The sequence below is a fragment of the Quercus lobata genome, chromosome 9 (assembly GCF_001633185.2).
Source record: "Quercus lobata isolate SW786 chromosome 9, ValleyOak3.0 Primary Assembly, whole genome shotgun sequence".
Classification (NCBI taxonomy): domain Eukaryota; kingdom Viridiplantae; phylum Streptophyta; class Magnoliopsida; order Fagales; family Fagaceae; genus Quercus; species Quercus lobata.
The window spans coordinates 15,755,860-15,781,571 of NC_044912.1; the positions used below are offsets into that span (position 1 = coordinate 15,755,860).

The 25,712-nt window shown below is 31.9% G+C and overlaps 1 protein-coding gene across 1 annotated transcript; it reads right to left on the bottom strand.

Annotated features, from left to right (window-relative positions):
* Positions 1 to 12,706: 12,706 nt before the first annotated feature.
* On the bottom strand, positions 12,707 to 13,707 carry LOC115960994 (ethylene-responsive transcription factor ERF024-like). The gene has a single exon (XM_031080036.1). It carries the CDS (start codon positions 13,662 to 13,664, stop codon positions 13,008 to 13,010), a length of 657 nt encoding a protein of 218 aa, XP_030935896.1. The 5' UTR covers positions 13,665 to 13,707; the 3' UTR covers positions 12,707 to 13,007.
* Between the last annotated feature and the right edge of the window lie 12,005 nt (positions 13,708 to 25,712).

Sequence of the window (25,712 nt, forward strand, 5' to 3'; positions counted from 1 at the left end):
ATAGGGGGTAAAGGCTGGGGTTCAAGACCCCAGGAGGGAGTTTCACACACATATACACTTAGGGCACGTTTGGTACACTGTAATGATTATTACATGAGAATAGGAATAAGTATTACAAGGAATACATTAAGTTGGAATGTAATAAGTATTACTATTCATTAGTTTGGTGACCATTTAGGAATAGAATCCTGAATATACATCTACAATTTAGTAGAGTATAAAAAGAAGGTGTAATTATATCATTTTTAAGTCAAATTTCCTAAAATACACTTATTTTAGGATGTTCAAAATAGAACTAATAATTAACAACAAGAAAAATTTATTTTCTTTCATTTTGAAGATGTGGCAATTAATGGCTTTTTAGGAAATTTTTTTTATAAAGGGCACGTTTGGTAGACTGTAATAGACACTAATGTAATAGATATTCCTATGACATAACTATTCGGTTGTTTGGTTATGATTTTATTACAATGAATAGTTATTCCTTATTAATAGTTATTTTTCAAAATGAAGAATAACTATTCCTTATCAAAAGTACTGAATATCTATTCTTTCACCTTATGTAATAACTTTTTTTAAAAATTTCCTAAAAAGCAATTAGTTGTCACATCTTCAAAAGGAAAGAAAATAAATTTTCCTTCTTGTTAATTATTAGCTCTATTTTGAACACCCTAAAATAAGTATATTTTAGGAAATCTGACTTAAAAATGATTTAATTACACATTCTTTTTATACTCTACTAAATTGTAGATGCATATTCAAGATTTTATTCCTAAATGGTCACCAAATTAATGAATAGTATTACTTATTACATTCCAACTTAATGTATTCCTTGTAATACTTATTCTTATTCCCATGTAATAATTATTACAGTTTACCAAACGTGCTCAAAGTTATTACATAAGGTGAAGGAATAGATATTCAGTACTTTTGATAAGAAATAGTTATTCCTCATTTTGAAGAATAGCTATTCATAAGAAATAACTATTCATTGTAATAAAAATATAACTAAATAACCGAATAGTTATGTCATAGGAATATTTATTACATTACAATATTTATTACAGTTTACCAAACGTGTCTTTAGATTGAGCTTCAAAGCAATGCAATTTTCTTTTTTTTTTTTTTGGGTAACCAATGCAATATTTTTTCTCTAATTTGTAACAAGGTAAAAGCCATGTAATTTTCTTCTTTCATATTTTTGTTAAGATAATGTAATTTTGGATATTAGTTAATAAAATACCTATTTTATTGGGAATAATTTTTTTTTTCTCAATGATAATCAACTCCAATTTACATCCCTCAATTTAGGGGAATAAACATGGTCGATTGAGCCTTCATTATGAGACTCATTATCTAGGGGAATACCTAAAAATTGTGGTGCTATCATGTCTTGCTTGTCACATTGTAGCAAAGTATTATCATGAACCATATATGGGTATGACTCTTTCTTATGTCCAAGTCTACCACATTCAAAACACATGCTTTCACCACCTCGCACTCTTGGTATAGTGGTCACTCCACAAGCATTAGTCTCTGTGGGGTGCGGGGGGTAATGGCCAAAGTTCAAGTCTCCAGGAGGGAGTTTCACACATATATACATTTAAACTAAGTTAAAGTAGAAATTCTATCTTGTAAAAAAAAAAAAAAAAAAAAAAACACATGCTTTCAATACCAAATACAAATTCAGTTGGGCATATTTTGCAATATTAATAAAGGTTCTGAATGGCTCATTGAGGTTTACATGACCTAAACAAACCTACCTCTAGAGTGGTAGAACCACAAAAAGTGCTAAATCGACATAGAACCGGATTGATCAAACTACTAATTTACTATAAATTCTTTAATCGTGGTACTCAATAGGATCAAAACTCATGCCTTCTACAACGATGACCTACACCACTTTTCGAGTAAACTCCTTTGTTTGGGCCTTTAATTAGTCATTTTTGCTATTAATGGTCATTGTTCTATTATTATTGGAGTAAATTTCAATTTAAATTTTAGAATAAAGTCGTGTCTATTTTGGGATGTTTCCTTTAGGAAGTAGGATTTAATTTTGTAATTTTCTCAAATTTGCATTTTTTAAAGCATTTTTTCTTATTTTCCAACTTAATTTTGTTCTCAACACAAATTAGAGTTTTTTAACTAGGAGTGTTTTAGGGTTTTTTAAGTCTTTGGCAACCCTAAGACTTCTTTTTTGTATTTACGTGTTATGTTTCTTATGGCTTTCGCTTGTATAAATAAGAATTGCCATAAGGTTTCCAAAAGTAACAAGACTTGGAAACAATATATATACCTTTACTAGTACCATGAGAGACAAATTAAGTTCAGGAGGGCTTTGATTCAATGTTTCTGCTCTTTGGATAGCTGGAAGACGAAAACCCAATTTTGTCTTCATCATCAAAGACCTGGTTTTGAAGCATATCAAGGCTCCTGTTATACAACCCAGAAGCTTATCTCTGTAGCTAGTAGTATCCTTAGTTTGATCCCTCAACAAAGCCACTAGCCTTTGATGCTCCAACTTCCCTGTCTTTAGTTCTTTTGGTACTTCTCTGCAAACTATATGCAACCTCAACAAAGCTTACCTATATGAAGTTTGCCTTTTATCAATATTTTTCTTTTTCTTTTTTACGTATAGTTTTTGGGACCTCTGTAATTGCCCTGGGTGGCCATTTCAATAACTACGAAATATTTGTTTGTGTGGCTGTAAGGATGGCTGATTTGTGATCACACTATAATATGACGAAACTTTTACGTATATAATATCTCTGTTTGATGGATGGTGTTGCTTGAAAAAGAAGCTGCGCATTATATATTTAAAGGAAAATTGGTATTTGGGCTGACTCATCATTACTTGGCCCAAGCTAAGCTAAAGTGACGGCCCAGGAATATTGACGTCCCACTAATCGAAATGGAGTTCTTCATGACAACCTACTTCAACAACTTTTGAAGAAAACTTAGTCGGGATCTGGTGAACCCAAGAGACCAAAGCGGAAGGAGACAAAAAAAAAAAAAAAAGGACCCTCCCTCCACTAAAAAAGACTTATATAATTGCAAATTCGCAATAATGACAGCAAGAATCAAATCCGGAAGTCTCAAACTCTCACCGACCAAAAATCATGACCCTGAAAATGAAATGTTGGGAATAGAATCCGAGTCCAAAGATTCCCCCCTTAAAGGAACAAAAATCCACAAGAATAGAAATGAATCATCAACATACATGGGATTTGTGTAAGAGAAATATTATACTAAGTCTTACGTAGGAAATGAAAGAAATACTGTACGAGTTTATATGATCATAGGGATATTGAATTGAGCTTAGGCATGTGCGGGCTAGGCCCTTTTATCCAAATAATAATATAGGGCAAACTACATATTTAGTTCTTATCTTTTGTATCATATTTTAATTTGATCCCTAACATTTCAATGTAGTTTCAATTTAGTTATTGCTATTATCTCTTGAATGAAAATTTCTAATGTGGCAAATAGTCAAAATAAAAATTTAGTTCATTGCCACATCGATGGAAACTAATTTTTTTTAGTCTGGCTGTTAGCCACGTCTGCAATTTCCATCCAAGAGATAATGGCAGTGACTAAATTGATACGGCACTGGAATGTTGAGACCAAATTAACATATTGAAAGGTTAGAGACCAAATTTAAATATGGTATAAAGAACATGGACTAAATTTAAATATGATGTAAAGAATAGAGATTAAATACATAATTTATCCAATAATATTTAATTAATAGTTCAGTTTAGTGAGCATTTCATTTATGATGGCGTTCAAATTTGTGTATTGACCTATTGTACTAAGGATAAAGTTTAGTTACAAAATTTGTTGTAAACTAAAATTACAACCTTAATATCTTTTTATTAGAGGTGAATTTTAACAAATCCACTATTGAATTACATTTTCTTTTTATATATTCCATGCTTGCAAAATTTTTAGAAAATTAAAGATTAATAGCTATGTTATCAATAAAATTTTTAAATTGTAAGGTTTTATAGTTTAAAATTATGCATAAAATATAAGCTTATGGATCATATAGTAAATAATATTTGATTGGTATAAAATTTGACATGTGTATTAAGAGTTTAAAGGAAGTTTTAGTTTTAAATTACAACTAATTTTGTAGCTAAATTTTGTTCTTGTACTAATTAATTTGAGATAATATATGAGTTCATATGCATATGGATTGGACATTGGATTGAGCTTTAAAATGTATGGACTAAGCCCGCTTATTTAAATAATAATATTTTATTAATAGTTCAGTTGGCTGAGCATTTTATTTATAATGATGATTTTTTTTTTTGAGGGAATTTATGAATTATGATTATGATTAGATATGTGTATTGCACTGATTAATATGAGAGAACTCTAGTTCTCTTGTCAACAAAATCTTTAGTCAGTGGATTGCTATCCAATAATAGTCTTTAGGTTAAATCATATCTTCTCTTCTCTTTCACAAATTAAACTGGAGATGATCAATATGTTACATGGATGACGAATGATGCATGATAGATATGTGAACTATACTTTACCTTTTAATAATAGTAAAGCAAAGTAAAAGCAGGCACATTCGTCGGCTCATGGGTGGGTTTGTGATGAGAAGACAGCCTTTGCTTTACTCGTCATCCATGATGAATTACATTCTCTTGTTAGCAATGATGCTATCATTTTGTTTATAAAAAAATTATTCTAACCCGGATAATTTAATAGTGTATCAAATTAAACTATATGGTTTCAAAAATAACAACCAAAATTCCAAAGTTTTTTCATTTTTATTTTTATAAGTCCAAACAGGTACAATTCCATTCTACCTAAATGAGTTTCTATTTAATTTCAATTTTTGGTATAGGTGAGGATTTGACTCCAGATCTCTTATACAACCATATAAAATTTTACTGATTGATCTTAGGGATCTAAACCGTAGTTGATCTTAGGGATGTAAACCGTATGTATCAAAAATTCACATTAAAGAGAAAAGGTGGGGTATGCTTTCTTTTTCACTTAAGTTGAACCAATCCTGTGAGAAAAAAAAAAAATAAAATAAATAGTTGAACCAATCCAATGCCATCATATATGTCGACAGCTGCATATTATATGCCGACAGCCGCAGAATTCTAAAAACATATTCAACTTTTGCTAATCATCCCACCCATACCTTAAAAGAATTATTTATCTATAACATAATGATCATGGTCTACTTATGTTTTTTAAATTTATTATTATTATTATTATTATTATTTTGTTGCTAAAAATAGATTACTCCTTTTATATATTTTAGTTATCTTTAACATTTGTCCCCTTTTGGTCAAAATTCTCTTTATATTGTCAATATCTTCAGCAATAATCCTATTTTGGTAAGAAAACACAGTCAATTTGTCTTTCCAACCATGCATCATTACTTCCATCAATCTTTACTATTCTCATCATGTGTTTTGAATAAAGAGCTAGCAGCAAAGCAGAACATTCGTAGCTTGCTTCACATGCTTTAAGAAAAAGCAATAAATTTTTAGGACCATTTGGTAATGTTGTACTAGTAATATTGTTTGTATTTTTGAAAATACGTAGAGGAAAAAAAGTGTGTGAAAATAAGTGTAATATTGTTTAAATACTGAAAACTATTGTTTAAACCACAGTAACAAACGGAGCTTAATTACTAAAGAAAGACTTTCTTATCTTTATTTTTGTGACATTATCGTCGAATACCCTAATGCAGTGTAGTGGGTATGCACAACGTGTGAGTACAGGTTCGACTTTAATATTTTAATATTCAGCGACAAAAAAGACTATCAAATTTTCACTTACATGATGTTTATATGATATTTTGGTTTCCTATGCTTTTACTGCTCTGGATGTGATCCTAACTAGACTACAGTGACCTACACTAATTAATTATTTGTGTTTAGAATTAGATTATAAGAGCATCCACAACAATAGAACTAAAAATTTAACTATTTGGTACCACAAAAAGTCATTTTATCTATTTTACCTACTCACATGCTACAGCAGTGGATCTATTTTAGCTTTCAACACAATAAAATAATATATTTATTACAATAAAATAATATATCATACTATCAAAAAAACACCACAAATGGCACAATCCACAACCACTGCCAACGAAGAACAACCACCCACGACCACCCAACAACAACTAGTAAGCCAAGACCATCCACAACCACTGCCAAAAATCCAACAGATCTGAGCTTGATTTTCAAACCAAGAGTGTTGAGCTAGCACCCCAGACCACCATCAAACCCACCATTTGAGCTTGATCGAGAGAGAGAAGAAACAAGACCAAGAGGCACAAAACCCACCATCAAACCCAGACCACTGTCGAACTAGACTAGGCATCGCCGATCACACCATTGTCGACCCACTGACCCACGCCATCCACGAAACCCACCAACCCACACCATCGCCGATCACGTGAAAAGAATAGAGAAAAGATAGTGTAGAGAAGGAAGAGAGAGGGTTGAGACTCTGAGTCTGATGAAAATAAAGAGAGAAAAGATAGAGAAAGAAGAGAGAGAGAAAAGTTAAATAAAATATATATATTTTTTTAGCTTTAGAGCTACAGTGCACAGCTGTAGATGGCTGTATAGCTGTGCACTGTAGCTGAAGATGTAAAAATTTTACCTATAGCTCCATTGCTGTAGAATGGTTTTTAGGTATTTGAGGTGCTAAAAATATCAATATGGCTTTTTAGCACCACTGTTGTGGATGCTCTAAGCTAGTTTTTTAACTGTAAAATAATTCTTTTTGTGTTTAGGACTACACTAATTGTGTGTGTTTAAGCTTGCTTTTATGAACAGTCTAACACTTTAACTTTGTCTGATTTTTTCGTTCAACTCAGGTAAGTAGGCCGAGAGGATTTTGGATCGATGAACTTAAAGGTCAGTTTACATAAAACTAATTCAATCTACTCAATAGGATTGTAAAGATCAAGTTGAATTTATGATTTTATTTATTTTGAAAGTTACTACAATAGGAATCAGATTTGAATCCTAATTTTTCTTGTAAAGAAAAAAATAGAAAAATGCTACTTTGATACAAGACTCTTGTTAACTGAGTCAAGTTTTGAAAGTTCAATATTAATTCATTCTATTTTATTTTAAATACAAGTCGAGTTCGAGTTTATCACCAAGCTAGATTATGTGTAGGGGTGTACATGGGTCAAGTTGGAGAGTTCTTTTAACCTTGCCTGACAACGTCGACTTGATAAATTCTTAAATCAATCCAACCCGTCACATGTATAAAAACCACCCTAACCCAACCCACATGGGACGTCGGATTTGGTCAATTTGTGCCAAATGAGTTGAAAAAACAAGCAACCTAAACCCGAGACTTAAAATAAAATTCCAAGCTAACCCAACCTAAGGCATCAAGTTTGGTTGGGTTGGCTTGGTGGGTTGGATGCACACCTTTTTTTTTTTTTTTTTTTTAAACAAGAGGCACACCCACTAATTATATGTCTAAACTTTCCTCATTTTCTTATAAAACAAGCTCGAATATGCTCACTAGTTGCTTGATTAAATTATCATTTCCACATATATAGTGAACATCACAACTAAAATTGTTAACCATTCACAAATCTTTGCTAATAATTAATAAATAAATTATAGTTGATATTAAATTATTTGAGTTAGTTCGATAGAGTCTATGGATTTATAAAAACTAGACTCACCAATTTTGTATTTTTTTTTAAATGAAATATTTATATTATCAGAGATTGATTATATGAAAAAATTACTATAAAAATTACCAAAATAATTTGTAATCTCATGAACTTAATTACAAAAATACACAATTTAATTTTCAATTTATATAAGTATATTTTTATACATGCATATATATATATATATATATATATATATATATAATATTGAAACTGAGTCTCATACTCAAGATTTTTTTCACCAATATATTAGTATGTTTTAACTTGACTTGTTTAATAGTCGAACTTAAATATAAACTTGAATTTGGCTTGCTTGCAAAATAAATAATCATAAATAAGAATTTTCTTAAGCCGGGCCTATCTGTTCATAAATAGTTGTATTCATTTACAACCATGTGCACGACTAAGGCCAAATGTCACCAAATGTGGCTCTTTTTGAAGGAAAAAAAAAAAATTAGAAAGGATAATTTTAAAAAAAGTTTCTTTTTAGAGCTAGGGGAGGTAGAACCATTGATATGATGACATTAATATAACAATAAATCTACTTATACAACACAAAGTTTTGCAACTTGCCAAGTGCAGTGTTGAAAAGTTGTCAGTAGTAGATGTATACTAATGACAACTTGATAATTAAAAAAAAAAAAAAAAATAGGGTTAAGGGAAATAGAACCATTGACATAATGGCATATGCTACTTTTTCACAAATTTTTTCATAAATGCAGTGATAAAAATGTTGCTAATAGAAAACAATAAAAAGATGCTAATAGTAATTGGTAAGTGCATGTGAAAATAAATAATAACTTATTTTTTTATAATAATAATGATGAATAATAACTTGTTATCTTAATAAAGTTATAAATAATGTTGCACCTATGAAGCTATAAACTTATAACATTATTCTCAACATAAAAGAAAGAAATAAAAATATATAATTGTGGGGCCCGAAATCTGAGGTCCCAGTCCACTTTGTGTTAAGGGCCCAAAACCCAAGCCGAGAAGCCCTATTGCCGAGGACGCGCAATGAAAACTCCTTGAAGGCCCAAGGACTTGGCTGAGGACGATCTCCCGCTCAACACCTCACAAAACGCCTGAAGAAAAGAACAAACTCAGTACAAGAGCAGTACAAGGAAGAAAGCTGCCAACACCGTAATGTGGAGCCCTGCGTCTGACAAAGCCCATACTGCAGACCTTGCTATTTAACTTTTCCCAACCACCCCCAACTACTCTGATGTATGGATTGATAGGACTAGTCATTACCCCCAAAAAGGGAAAAACTGACACGTAGACGAGAGACGGGAAGTAAACGCTGGTATAAAAGGGGAAGAGAGCCAAGGGGGAGGGGGAGGAAACTAGGACGCGCAATGAAAGCTCCTTGAAGGCCCAAGGACTTGGCCGAGGACGATCTCCCGCTCAACACCTCACAAAACGCCTGAAGAAAAGAACAAACTCAGTACAAGAGCAGTACAAGGAAGAAAGCTGCCAACACCGTAATGTGGAGCCCTGCGTCTGACAAAGCCCATACTGCAGACCTTGCTATTTAACTTTTCCCAACCACCCCCAACCACTCTGATGTATGGATTGATAGGTCTAGTCATTACCCCCAAAAAGGGAAAAACTGACACATAGACGAGAGACGAGAAGTAAACGCTGGTATAAAAGGGGAAGAGAGCCAAGGGGGAGGGGGAGGAAACTACAAAAAGAAGAAGGGGAAGAATGTGATGCTCCTCGGACTAAGTCCGAGGAGTCAAACCCTTGGGGCTACGTCGATGTAAGGTTTAGCTATTCAAGCCAAACCTACCTTTGTATGAGCTTTCACAAAATCAGGACCGGGCCGCTGACCGGCGACTAAAGGCAAGCCTTTCAAGCCCACTCTCTACAAATTATATTGTTTGGGCCTATTACACACGAACTCAATACCATCCTTGGGTCGTTAAAAATCGTGTCCTTACAATAATAATATACTATTGGAATCATTAATAATTTTAGAATAATTTGTAAGAAGTATATATATTTTTCCCCTTTTTAAACCTTTTAATAAAAAGAAAAGAAGTATATATATTTTTCCTCTTTTTAAACCTTTTAATAAAAAGAAAAGAAGAAACGTTATGAGTAGGAGAATTATAGACAAAGTACATGCATGGGTCAACTTAATTTTGAACTAAAGTTTTTCCTTTCTTTTAAATTATGTAAAAGAAAGTTTATAGACAAAGTAAATGCATGGGTCAATTTAATTTTGAACTAAAGTTTTTCCTTTCTTTTAAATTATGTAAAAGAAAGTGTGGATAAACGATGATGATGTATGGATGGTTTTTATTTTATTTTATTTTAAATCTTCCTATAATATTTCTACATAAGTTTCAAATAAAAAAAATATAATTTTTAATTATAAAAAATATATATTTAATAATTGAAGTTTGATACATGTCATATTTTAATCTCTAACCTTTAGAGCATTCATATCAATTTTAGCATAAGAATCATTTTTTTTTTTAAATTTACATACTTACTTTACAAAACACTCTACATCAGATCATCCATTTCATACTATATTTCACTACAATATCAAATTTTCTTAATTTTTTTTAAAATTTTCTCTTTTTTCACATACAATAGCCAATTTTTTTTTTTGGGTAAAGATAACAATCATTATATGCTCTCTTTTTTCATCCTCGAGTTATATAAAAAAATAATAAAAATTAAATGCAAAATGAATAGTATTAGTGTAAATTTACATGATTCAAATTTGTAAATTTACACAATTTTACACCGACAAATACAATTTATTTTTAAGAAAATTGTATAAATTTTACACTTTATTTTTTCTTATTATACACTCATTGATGTGAGTGCCCTTAAAACTAGAAGCGTCCATTGATCTAAAATAATTGGTCATTGTAGATCAAAGGGCACATCTAGGGTCTCTAATAGAGATACTAAAGGGTTCAAATTATCTATCACAAAGGACATATGTCTCCAATAGAAATACTGTGGGTTCGGGTTCAAATTATCTATCCCACTGGACCATATTTTTATACAGTATTTTACCCAAAACCAAAACATCAAATCAGGCACATCACATTATTTTCGTGTTAATTTGCTTGAATAGACACATAAAAATATACAGTTTTGTGTCACAATTTACCTAATGGTAAGTTGTAATTGATAAATATATAGTGGTAAATTATGTGAAAACATACTTTCACTACTTACAATTCACCACAAGACGAGTTATAATACAAAATTATGAATTTTTATATGTCCCTAACATCAGTCTTGCACGAATATGCGGTCACTAAAAGGCTAAAACCTTAGGTGGACTTATTTGATTTGATTTGATTTGATTTATATATTTATACATGGCTCTAAAGTAGACACGTAGGCAGCTCTGTAATCTTACAAAGAAAAAAGAAGAAAGCTGTAAATAATCCCAACCAAGTAAAATCAAACCCAGACCCCACTAAAAGTCAATAAGCACCAACACTCCTCCACTGCAGTGATCCACCACACTGACCCACCTCCTTTGCCGGCACCACCGCGACTCTAAGACTGAGTCGTTTTCCACGGTGGACCCTACTCCTCAGCCTTCAGTATTAATATCTCCATTAAAATATCATATACCAACATGCGACCAAAAAAATAAAAAACACTAATTTTTATCGTGTTACAGGCTGTGTAACTTAAAAAATCATACTTTTATCCAAAAAAAAACATTAAAAAAAACTCCACTTACAAAATATCTCTAAGGTCCAGTTATAATATATAAATCCCCAAAATTCAAGTAGCTTATAAAAGTCATTCTTCTTCTCCCCCAAAAAAAAAAAAAGTTGTCTCAGATTTGGCACAAATTTTCCTCAAAATGCTAGTCCTTGATGTTTGGAACAGTTTTTGCCCTCTGTCTGGAAATTTTGACCATTGAAGGCCGAAAAGTTCAGGTATTATAAGAACATTTTAAGCAAAAAAAAAATTTTTTTTTTTAATAAATTTTTTTTTTTAAACTACTCTCCCAACCTCCTTCTTATGTGGGGTAGTTGCACTGGATCGGTTTTTTTTACTTCCATGCCTGATTCTTGAATAACCTCAAGAAAGTGTGCTGGGATTTTTTTTTGGTGGGCCCCCCTGTATTTTGGGGGGTGGGTTTGAAGTGTATGATAGGATACACGCATGAAAAACTATAAGAACATGTAATCCTAGTTATAAGTTGTAAACTTAGCAATTGGAACCTTTTCATAAAACAAGAACACCTTCTTTCTTCTACAATGGAATTCTTTATATTTGCAGTTTTACACAATTACTCTGGGTTGGTTTAGCTTATAGAAGCAAACTTGCTTGTTTAGCACAGTTCTAATCGCTCTATACGGTCTAAAGAACAAATTAAGGTGACAAGGTTATATAGGAGTGTTTACAATGGAGAGATATTTCTAAATCCTCCCCAAGGTGTAAAAAAAAGAAAAATAAAAAAAAGAAAAAAAGTCTTACTCTCTGCATGAAAATTATGAATTCAGAGCACTTTATTTTTCTTTTACGTAAAATAGACCCTACATGTGGTCCCATGTTTACGTAAGCCAAAAAAAGAGCTCACAGAGTAATTTCTCCCGCGCTTTTTTGCAGTTCATTTGTTTTTTTTTTTTTTTTTTTTAATATTAAAACTAAAACCGAAGTTTTGCGTGCTTCTTCCCCCAGCTCCCAACCCCAACCCCCAAACGCCCACACAAACACACGTTCTTTCACAAGTAACACCTTCTGATCATAATAACCCAAACATATGTGATGCAGCAAACTAGGCGTCTTAGTATCTTTATGTTCTTTCTAACATATTTAGGTTGTTTGAGTGTCCATGGCCTCACAATCACAATCATGAAAACTACTAGTAAAATTTGTTTTCTTAATAAAAATTCTTTGTAGTGCTATTATATATATATCCTCCTATGAATTAAAAAAAAAAAAAAAAATGGTACCTCATGAAAAAGGACAAGTACTTGAGAAACCAAAGTCTCTTTCGATTATACCAAAATACTGGATCATAGGAGTACCTTAACATATATAAACACAACAACACAAACAGCCCCACAAAGATAGATCTTAGAAGCAAAAAGCATCTAATAATTCTTCTAGCAAGCTAACTACGGACAACGTTGTACCAGTTCAAAGTTACAAACCCAGCACAAGCAGGAATCTCATCCGATAGCTAGTTTGAAAAAACAAGAACAAAGAACAAGAACAAAAGCAAAGCAAAGCAAAGTAAAACACACACACAATATACAATACAGCAGAAAAATACAACAAATACAACTCGAATTTTCATAGAGCATAGGGTTTTAGTTTATGAATAACTCCATAACCCATCTCCGTCTACATTACCATCACCACCAGATTCATCAGAAGACGACTTTGACTGAATCCTGGGAGGGCTTACAAGCATCCCTTCTGCCATATCCACCAGCAAATTCGGCATATTCAATAACGCATCTTCGTCTACAAACTCTTCCTCACTACGTCTACGACATGTCGTTTCCTGACCGCTGCTACTACCCTCCGACGATCTATGCAGCCTAGCCTCCGCTGCGCACGCCGCCGCCGCGCGTATGTCGTTGGGCGACATCGAGGCCGGTATCGGATAAGAAAGAATCGAATTCGGGAAGTTCAGGGCCGTATCGGGCCCCTTCAGAGCCAACGCCGCCACGTCATACGCAGCCGCCGCCATCTCCGGCGTCTGGAACGTGCCGAGCCAAATGCGCGTGGGTTTACGAGGCTGGCGTATCTCGGATACCCATTTCCCGCTCCGGCTCCGAGCCCCACGATATTTCGGGTGCTGAGTAGGACTGGGCGATCCGGATTGACCCGAAAACCCCTCCGATATCGGTGACGTGGTGGTGGTTGTAGGACTTGAAGTATTACAGCTTAGAGTGGTCTCCTCCCGGCGCACATTAGCGGGTCTAGAAGGGTCATTTTGGCTCACGTTAGCAGGAATGTTGGCCATTTTTAGACTTTACTATTGCCCCCTTTTTTTTTCGGGGCTTCAGTTGGCCATTTACTTGGGAGCATTTATTTTTGTGATTTTGTACGGGGCGTTGGAATAAAGACAAAAAGTTTATAATGTCGCTTTAATGTTTTATGTAAGTTTTTTGTTTTTGTTTTTGTGAGGAAATGTTTTATGTAAGTAAATAAAATGTTTTTTTCTAAAAAAATGTAAATAAAATGATTCTAAAACAAAATTATTCTCTTGGAAAAAAGTGAATTAAATGAGTGATATCAAAAAAAAAAAAAAAAAAGGGAAAGAAAAGATTGATAGGTTATTCTAAAAATTTTATTATACAAATCCAAGTTAATTGGATTGATAAAGTTTATTATTATTATTATTATTAAATAAGAGATTTGATTATAATACTTGTATATACCAAAATTTAATTTTTTTTCTTAATATGATGATAAAGAGTAATATTATAAAGTGAATTTTGTAATTTTTTTAATAAAAAAACATTTTGGGTTTGAAGAAATATATTAACTAGCCAAAAATATTTATATCAAATCTTAAGTTTTATATAATACCAACTATAATTTTTATTTTTTGATAGTTAAAAATTTGGAAATAAGTTGATTTGAATCTTCGATCTCAGTTGAAGATGCCGACAACTGAGCGCTCGACATATTTTACAATTTCTTTAATATTTTGTATTTGTTAATTTCATTTTATGTATTTTATTTTAATTTATTGAAGGGTATAAGAGGAAGTGAAACAGTGGGAGAGAAAGGGTGGAAAATTCGTGGCTGAAAGTTTGGGCCCACATATATTTTTGTGGCTCAAAGTGGATACACGTGTTAACTCAAACAAGCAATTTGCTGTGATCTACTCCCGGGTTCTGCCAGCATGTCAACTCCTCTCTTGTGCATTACTTATCGAATCTCGGGTTTTATCCATTCCTATCGTTAGATTCGGTGAGATTTGATACGTGTAGAATATTTTCACACTAGAATATTTTCACAACAAATGATAAATATTTAATTGTTATTAATTATAATTTAAATTTATTATTAAGAGTTTTTTATCTCACTAAAAATAATAACTCGTAAACAATCAGTCATTTAAAATTTATTATAAAAATGTTATAAAAATATTGTGAACATAGATTTTTTTTTTGAATAAATACTTTATTCACTGAGATTCAATCCTTTTTCTTTTGGAGATAAAAGATAGAAGGAATTTATTCGAATAACTAATTTACTATAATAAGAATTGCTGATTATTAATCTAGGTCATGCTTACCATATTTAGTATTTCTTTGGCTTGGTGTTTGAATATTTATTGCGACTTTTTATGGAGCCCTACTTTCAGTTTTTTAAATGGAAGAGCTCTACTTTATATCGAAAGTGATATGATGCAGATTGATATTGTTTCAGTGTTAAAGGAAGAGCAAGTGCAAAATGTAAAGATGATGATTATTACTTTTATATTTTTATCTGTTAAGTTATATTTTAATGGAAGTAAAAATTTCTGTTTGGGAGGCGAAGACTAAGGCTTCGCTTGGGAGGAGGGAATAGAAAGGAAAGGAATGAAAAGAATCATTTTAAAATATTCTTCTATTTCTTTGTTTGAGAGTTTAAGTAGGAGGGAATGAAATGGGTAGGAGGGAACACTCATTCCTCTCTATTCTCTTAAAACCTCAAATTTTCATTCCTCCCGAAATTGGAAGGAATGAGAGGGAATGAAATTAGATTTAATGATTTTTTTACTAAAACTCCCAAAATATCCCTATATATTCAATTCTTTATTTTGAAATAGGGGTCTAATAGTAATATTATCATAAAATGATTCCATTCAATTCCCTCCATGTTACTCGCAAACAAGATTACTTACATTCCATTCATTTTCATTCATTTCCATTCGTTTATTTTAAAATATCCAATCAAAGTTACTTAATTTCATTTTATTCTTTTCCATTCTTTTCCCTTACTTAAATACATTCCATTCCATTCAATTCCATTTTCTTCCCTTATGAACTCCCAAGCGGAGCCTAAACTATCATATTATTATATTATAATTCAAGAAAAATTCAAAGTACCACATTCTTACGTACATATATATCATACACATATATATGTATGTATGTATGTATGTCTTAGTGTATTATCTTTTATTTTTATTTTTTTAAGTCATAAATTCTTAATTTCAAGGTAAGTCATAACTATATATATATATATATATAAACACACAAGTTATATGTCTACAAAATTATCTTATCTAAAATCTTTACATCTTTCTAAACTCTACTAAATATACAATTTTTTTTTTTAATTTGCTATAGACATGTATAACAAATATTCAAAATTTGCTTTTCCAAATGTCAAATATAAAGAAAATTTTGAGTAGAAGCCTATATATATGGAATTAAAAATAATGAATAAAAACTATCAATTGGTTAAAAGAAAACAAATCATGAACCATAAGATAAATAAATACGAGTGAAAAGTGAGAGGAAGAGTTTTGCACCACTTGAAAGAATATTATGGTTATTCTCAAAAAAGAAAAAAAAAAGAAAAAGAAAAAGAAAAGATAGAATATTATGGTGACTGACTTGTTAATTATGTTAGAGAATGGTGCTATCAATACCATATTTATTCTGGCCTCTTTAAAAGGGTATTGGTAAACAAAGGTTGATATATATTGAAGAGATGTTAATCAAGTGATGATGATGACTAATGAGAGATTTTTTGAGAGGCTAATGTGTTGGGACTTGGGAGGTGGATGGAGAAAGTTTTGATTGGTTAATTTATTTTGTTTGTTTGTTTATTTTGTTTGTTTTTGTTTTTTGTAAAAAAAATTGAGTCTAATTGGGAGGTAGACATGTACAAGTCACAGGTGGGGGGCCCAATTTTTTGGTTGGGGGGCTAGGCTTTATAAAACTAAGCTTGTCTCACTTTTTACCTATTAAAACTTAAAAGTCAGATTTATTTATTTATTTATTTTTTGGGGAGATGGGGGTTCTGGGAATGGCCCCCCTATGCTCTAGGTTTTTAAATCAAAATTATTAACTTTCATTGAGTTCTTCATTTACAAATCATTTTTTTTTCATTTCCAAAGATTGATTTATGGACGTTAGGAAACAAAATTAACCAATTATATAGTCTTCTTCTTCAGCTAAAATTTATTTAATTTGAACTAGTTGATTATTATTCAAGGAGTTCATTTTTCTAAAGAAGTTGAAAACAATTATGAGTAATAAGACATCATTATTTTTCAGTAACAACATTCCAAATGCGACCCAAGAGGAGATAAAGCGAAGATTTGGTGCCCAAGTTATAAAGCAACATGAGAAATATTTGGGATTGCCTTTGTTGGTGGGGAGGAAAAAAAGGAACACTTTCAATGAGATAAAGGAGAGCTTTGTAAAAAGTTGACGGGTTGGAAGGAAAAGATGTTGTCTAAGGCGGGTAAGGAGGTGCTAATCAAGGCGGTGGCGCAAGCTATACCTACATACACAATGAGTTGCTTCAAATTGCTAGATGCACTATGTGATGAGTTGACAAGCATGATAAGGAATTTTTGGTGGGGCCAGAAGGAAGACGAAAAGAAGATAGCATGGCTTAGTTGGGAGAAAATGTGTGAGCCAAAGAGTAATGGAAGGATGGGTTTCAGGCAACTTGAACAATTTAATTTGGCTCTCTTAGCTAAGCAGGCTTGGAGGCTCCAAACAAAACAAGATTCTTTGGCTTATAGGGTTCTTAAGGCGAAATATTTTCCGAAGTGTGAGTTCGTTGAGGCATCCCTTGGCAACAACCCGTCCTTTTCTTGGCGTAGTATCATGGCTGCCCAAAATTTGGTTAGAGAGGGTATACGGTGGAGAGTTGGTAATGGTACCAATATTCGCATTTGGAGTGATAAATGGCTACCCTCACCTTCCACCTACAGAGTTGCCTCACCTAGAAAATTTTTGCACCAAGATACAAGGGTAAGTGAGCTGATTGATCAAGCTACAGCAAACTGGAAGATAGATGTCCTTGATGCATTATTTTTACCCCATGAAGCCGATGTTATTAAAGGAATCCCGCTTAGCTCTCGTCTTCCTACAGATAAATTAATATGGGCAGAGGAACCTAATGGAAAGTTTAGTGTAAGGAGTGCTTATAGGGTGGCTTTGCGGCTGTCCAAATCTGCCGACCAAGTAACAAGTTCAGATAGGACTCAACTACGGCTATTTTGGAAGAGAATTTGGGATTTACCTTTGCCACACAAAGTTCGCCATTTTGCATGGCGGGCATGCAGAGATATTCTCCCTACGAAGGTCAACCTAATGCGCCGTAACGTGGTAAAAGATCAGTTTTGTGATGAGTGCAAGATGGAGTTTGAGATGACTGGCCATTTGTTTTGGACGTGCCCAAGAGCCCAAGAGGTATGGTCTTGCTCGAAAATAGTGATGAAGCCTTGTCATAAAGGAGTGCCTTCATTCCAGGACATGTTGTGGGACATGGTGGTGGGGGAACACTTTGATGAGGACGTGGCAGCAAAGGTTGTTTGCATTGCATGGGCTTTGTGGCAAAACAGGAATGAAGTTCGAAATGGTGGGAAGAAAAGGAATGGTAAGGAGCTAGTGAATTGGGCTTCTCAATATTTGGAGGAGTACAAGACAGCCAATGAGTGCATGGGGACCACGACAACACGGGATGAGGTTAAAGCGTCATGGGTGCCACCACCAGTACACGGGTTCAAAGTGAATGTTGATGGGGCGGTTTTCAAGGGCCAAAAAACAGCAGGTGTTGGTGTGATTATCCACGATGACTTGGGTCGGCTTGAGGCTGCACTGAGCAAGAAGATAAAAGCTCCATTGGGGGCTGTTGAGGTAGAGGCTATGGCTTATGAAGTTGGGTTATTGTTTGCAAAAGACATCGGCATTCAAGATTTTACTGTAGAAGGGGACTCACTTGTTATCCACCAGGCCTTATGCAAAGCATCTATGCTGCGTTCCTCTGTTGCTGCAGTAGTACAAGGGATACAGGACCTATGTAAGGATTTTCGTGGGGTTCAGTTTTCTCATGTTAAGAGATAGGGTAATAGACTTGCACATCTGCTAGCAAAACATGCTTTGAATGTTGCTGACTTCACTGCTTGGATTGAAGAGAATCCTTGCTTCCTAGAGCAAGCTCTTATCCATGATGTAACAAGTTCATTATCCTCTTAATAATAAGTTTAAGTCTTCTTATCAAAAAAAAAAAAAAAAAAAAAAAAATTATGAGTAACATTGGAAATATAATTGTTAACATGGTTTGTTATGATTGATATCACATCAATTTTAGATAAGTCTACAAATGATACCATTCTTGTTATGCGTTTATCGTAACATACCATGTTTGTAATTGTAAAAATGTTGTGTCCTAAAATTATTAAACAATTACGAATCATTCAATTAATGGGTGTTCCTTTATAGTTTTTGAATCATTAATAAACTTACTAAAACCAAGTCTCTAAGACTCTAACTTGTCCTTGTTAAGATTCAATGAAGCATTTGGTATGAGGAATTTTGTGTACTTCTCGGTATATTAGTATATAGATTTTTGGAAATGTGGTGTTTTTAAGTATGAAGCTCTAAAACTGTAATTATACCTTTTAAAAAAAATGTGATGCTTTTTTTTTTTAAAGATTACATGCCTATTTTTTTTTTATTTTTTTTTAAGAGTTTTAACTTATAACGTCCGCTTCTGATAAAAACTATTTATTATCAAACTAAAACACCAATCGATTTTTGGTGTAGGCGGAGATTGAATCCCAGATCTCTTATTTAATTATCATAAACTTTACCAGTTGAGTTAACTGGAACTCACCCCTATTTTTGATTTAAGTAACTTACTTTGCATGGTTCAAAAACATTTTTCATAGTATATATCTCTGAATATTTTTTGTAAAAAACATGAAAAGAACCATGCTTTTTGTATATAAAAAAAAAGGGGTCTGACATGACACACATTCCTTTTCTTTTCTTTGAGAAAAACACACATTCCTTTTGATTTAATTAAGTTAGGAAAATTATATACGTTGCAGATAATAATATTAGCAACATGCTATAAATTTTTGTAGCCATTGGTTATGTGTTTTGATTGAAAAATTCCCTAATTTTGTAACTTTTCAACAACATATGGTTTACTTATTTTGGATAAGAATTGACGGAGATATAAGACATCAAAGTTTTGGATCAAAATCTAAAAATTCCAGAAAATTAGGACTCTCTAAGGTAAAAGACGACCCTTCAAAACTACACCCGCTCTTGGATAAGAGAAACTGGGATCACCCTATGTCAGAAATGACTAAATGGTTGATCTATTTAGGTTTGTAATTGAATTCTTGATAGATTTTAATATGATTTTTCCAAAATTTTAAAATAAATATTATGAGAAAATTAAAAGAAATTTATGATAATTTTAATATGCTTTTTCCCCAAGAGTTGTCACTTTTGGTTTCCTACAACTCACCTGGAGTTCTTTCCTTACTTTTCTATTAAAGGGGTGCAACACTGCAACGGCTTTTTTGCCGACAAATTAGTGGTGGTGTTAATATATACCTAACATACACTGAAATCTCTCTCTCTCTCTTTTATAAAAATTTTTTCTTCTTTTTTGGTAGAAATCTTTCTTATCAATTACTATTAATGGCATTTAGATTGTAGCTATCATGTGTTTTGTGTTTGTAACAAATATCATCGAATAAGCTATATCAATATTTTATTTGTGAAGAGGAGTATAAGACAGTGTAGAACATTTCCAAAGATCATATTTATTTGTGACTTGAGTAGGGAAAAATGTATGTTACAAGAAAGAACTCTTGTTTTTATATACTTATTTTGATTTTCAACACATCTCATATATTTTAAGTACTCATTATTTACATATAAGAAAATAATATTAATAAAAGTATAAAATATAAAATACGCCATTTTCATGTATTGGTGAATACCTTTCCTAGTTGACAATTTTATTGAATTTTTGTAAGATTCATTGGGATGATGGATGAACATATTTTCACCTAAAAAAAGAAAATAAATATATATACCAATTTTAAAAGTATCATGATAATATATTAATTTTGCATATTTAGATCATTATTAGAAAGCATTTTCATACTTATTTTAAGTTAATTCATGCATTTTATATTTGGTTTTAAAATAATTTTGAGTAATTAATTTTGTGTTTAATTGAATTTTAATGCGTGAATTTGTTTTTTGTAGAAGAATGAAATTAAATAAACGGATTTGTGCAAAGAAGAAGGCTAATGGACTTTACTTTTACAATGGCCATAATGAAGTTAAATAAGAACAACTCAATTAAATTTGAGTTAAATTGGAGTAAGGAATCAAAGGAAATTTGCATCAAATCCAAGTCTAATTCGGATTAGGATTCCAGCCTACGCACTAGATAGTATTTTAGGCCTAACGTTTGGCTTAGATATCCAATCGAGATGATTCAAGTTGGGTTGGAAGTTAACTTAAAGGGCTACAACTTTGTAGTTTACCAAAAATCCAAATTCTGATGTTAAATGGGCCAAAAACGTCAGTTAAGTAAAGCCTAAAAACTTGAGATTTTCTCCAAACGAGAATTCCACTTGTAATAGGATTCTTTGACCTATTTAAAGTCTCTTTAGGGCAATATTTAGAGAAGAGCTGTCGTAGAACGTAATTTAGGTTTTTTTTTTAAAGTTTCTTTATAGCTTTTAGAGTTTTATTTGTATTATGGTTTGCTAAAATAAGGGGTAAAATCTAACTGTTTATTGGTATGTTCTTAACAATTATTTTATGATTTTAATGTTTATGTTCTTATGTTTTTGATTGATTTACTCATCTAGAAAATTTTTTAATTTTGTATAATTCTTTGATTTATCGTAGACTCCAGGCATGTTAAATGCTTAGCATTCCCTATGAACTAATTTGCTAGTTTTGTTTTGTTTTGTTTAAAATCAATTAATTTCATAAAACTACCTTAGATAATTAATTATTGAGTTCTTATTGTTAAATCATCTGACTAAGATCATCATTCGTATGAATTTTAGTTGAGTTATAAAATAAATATTATTAAAACTACCAATAGATGTGTTGTGTGTGAATCCTTAAATCTTAACGCTTTAATATATTGTTATTTTCTCTTAATTTAAATTACCTTTATTAAACCATCAAAATCTTTTCAATTAAACTTTATTATTTTAGTTTTATTCTCTTGTGGTTTGCTAATCAATTCTCTTTTCTTTATGGATTCTACCTCGGATTTACCGAATTATTATTTTGCGACAATCTTGCATTTAGGTGCATTATTTAAGTCGCAACATATAACATATTTTAAGGTATAAATATAATTTTACACAATAAACACAAGAAATTGATGAAAATAAACTTATCCAAATGCATACATAATTTCTGAACCCGATATTGAAACCGGGTCTAAAAGCTTCCACATGTTACGCTATCAAATAATTATCTTTATAGAAACATATCAAATAATTATCTTTAAATTCTACCCATGTAATTACTTGTCTAATCATTCTTTATCTATCTTGAAACGATTAGAATGAAAATGAAAATAAGTTCATCCAAAAAGGCACATCCTTCCAAAACACGGTATTGAAAGCAAGTTTAAAAAGAAAGCATCCACGTGTTCGCATAAATCCTACCAAATCATTATCCTTAAACTGTACACATGTTATCACATCTCTAATAATTTTCTATCCTGAAACAATCGAAATCAAGATTCCTTATTTATCAGAAATTTGGGGTAGAAAAAAAGAGAGAGAAGAATAAAGCAGACATGTGTGAGGCAATCAAAGGGAATGACTGAATTTTTAGTAATGCTTTGACAGCAATTTTTATAACAATTTTCTATGACAATTGAGTTATTTATTTATTTATTTATTTTTTAAGACAAGAGACTCTACCATATAAGATAACTATAATCCATTTTATGACAATTGAGTTCATAAATTTGATTGATTCTTATTTTGATCTACCTTAACGTCAAATTTTTTTAATACTACTATCAATTTACCATCATTATAACTGAGTAATGCTAATGATACATAAAATGACATAATTTTTATCATAGCTCACCACGTGATAAGTTCTAAGTAGTAGAGATGTAATAGTAGATTTATGTGAGGATACATTTTTGTTACTCATAACTTGCCATATAATAAGTTATAACAAAAATTGTGCCATTTTATGTATCTATGACATTACTCTTCATAATTGTGAAAAAATTTTGTCACTCAATCTATTTTAGTACATGTATTTAAACATACATTTTTAACTTTTAAATAATATTACAGGTATTCCTCCACACATTTTCGTATTTTTAATTCTAGGCTCACGGTCGTGGCCGTCAGTTTTTAGTTGCCTTATCCAAATTCTGAAACACAAAAGAAAACTCTGATTTTTTTGAGGGACACAAAACCCACACGTCTTCCTTCATTCTCATCCGTGGAGACCCTCAATCAACGTTCCCAATTTTTACCACTAACCCATTTTTCTTCAAAACAAAACCTCCTAAGCGTCCAAGTTTTCAATCAAGCCACCCCCACCAGACTTTGATTTCAAAGAACTGAAATTTTGAATGAATCAAAACAGCCCAAACTCACCCTCAGTTGTTTGCATATATCTCAGGATCGACTGTAGAATGTGGATTTTGTGCGCGTTATGCAGGCTGGCTGTGAAGCCGGACGATGTGGTGGTGGAGCTATGTAGAAGCAGGCAAGTGTAACTTGGTTTTTGGATATATGTGAGTGAGTGTGTGTGTGTATTAATTTGAATTTAGTTTGTTGATGCAAATCATGAATATTGGTCGTTTGAGATATTCAAATCATAATTCATTAGGATTTCGTTTAGCCTACAGAATCGCTGCTCTGTAACTTATGAACTGATGTGGATGCTACTGTCATGAATTTTTGAGAGCTTTTTACCGGTTGCCTTGCCTTCCATGTCAAGGTTTCTCAAGGGAAAGTGTTTGACAAGTTTTCACTAATTATGGTGGTCAATAGTTTCCAAGAAATCCCAACTCTGATTTACAGTCTAGACAAAAATAAAATCTCCCATGGAATTGTATTTATATGATTGATCCACCCATGAGATTCCTTTTTTTTCCTATTCTTTTTCTTTTTCTATTTTTTGGGTGGGGTGGGGTGAGTATGAGACAAGCATAAGAGGTTATCAAGCATAGCATGTTATGTCCTTGTTTTCGTGTTTTGCATTGACATTCAAAGGAGTCATCTGTCTACATGAAACTAATGGAAAATGATTCTCTATATTTAAAACAAATCTAAAAGTGTACACATGACCATGTTATTTAAAATTGACAGTCTGAACACTGTTAGATTTAGAAATAAAATCTTAACCATGAAATTTATGAAATTGAGAGGTCATATTCAGTTAGTTATGTGTGAAGTTTCATATATATATATATATATATATATATATATATATATATATATTGCCCCATATAATTAGCAATTGAGAATAGGCACTAAGAACATTCACTTCTTTAATCAGAATAATTGAGGTCCACATTTAAAATGATTTACAATAACCATCCTAACTAGGCTAACCTTATTGTAACTCTTCCTTCCATATACAAAGCAGTTGAGGGGAAGGTCTTCACTCTTGAAGACATCTTGCATCACTTTGCTTGAATTCAATGAAGTGGTATGAGTTTGCAGCCATGAACCTTAGAACACCTTTTAACGCTAGCACATAACAAAAAGAGCCGTCATTTATGCAAGAAATTGATTTAATATTGTGCAAGGTCTATCAGAGAGACTAAATAATAGTTTTGAATTCAAGTCACATTTTATCTGGAAATAGCAATAGATTAATTTCCTTGAGCAGATTGTCTTGACAGATTTTAACAAGAAGTAATATGATTGTCAAACTTATTTATCTTCAATCCACATCTTAACTTCAATTGTTACAGAGTTCATTTTTAAGTGGAATTATATACACTTCCAATGATGGTGAGCTTGGCCAACAATTTCTTTCAAATATGTTTTCTTTGAGTGGGACTGAGTTTTTTGTGCATCTTCATTATGTGCCTTATGGAAACTAGTTACTGAAAATCCTAAGGGCAGCGGTGGGTCTACTGCTGGTGATTTTTTCCTCAAAACTCTCTTCAGAAATTAACCATTTAACCGTCCTTTTTGTGATGAGGTATTTGATTTAGAAAATCCAAACAAGTACTAAAGAAATGACTTACAATGCTACACATGTTTTTCTTTAGAGCATCTCGAATTCTTGATTTACAAATTTTTTCTCTAAAATGTAGTTTTGAGCTGCTTGAAAAGTTTTTGAAGATTTTTTTTTTTGAGAGTTTTAATTTATGATATCCACTCTTGATGATAGCTTTTTATCATCAGACTAATACACTAATCAATTTTTGGTGTAGGCAATGATTGAACTTCAGATCTCTTATTTAACCATTCGAGACCAGTTGAGCTAACTTTTATTAATTTTATGTAACTTTTCATCTAGAGCAGTCCAGATCCCTTTCTATTTTTTCTCAAAATTTTATGTAATTTTTCCCATAAGATCAATATTGTTAGCATCCTTTAAAGTTTATACATAATTTTTTTGAGAAGAAGAAGAAGAAGTTGAGAAGATGCTAACACATGATATAATATTATTAAGTTTGCCTAATTTAAATTTGTGGCAGTATATATATATATATATATATATATATATATATATATATCTCTATGATAAATGTTTTTGTCTAAATGATATCTAGAAGTCCATATTCTTTTAGTCTTGATACAAAATGTCCATTCTCAATAACTTTTAAGTCTACAAATTATTCAATCTATAGGCCCAAACATATTCAAAGAATGCTATCTAAATTATAAATTCTATGGCCCTTTATCACACAAATATTTTAAGTCCCTTAATGCATGGTAAAGGAAGGTAGGTGTGTGTCTAGCCATTTTCTTGATTTGTGTTGCCTAATTTAATGATATGGAGGATGTGGGTAAATTTAAATGTTGGGTAAATTTAAATGTTGAATAAAATAAGATGAG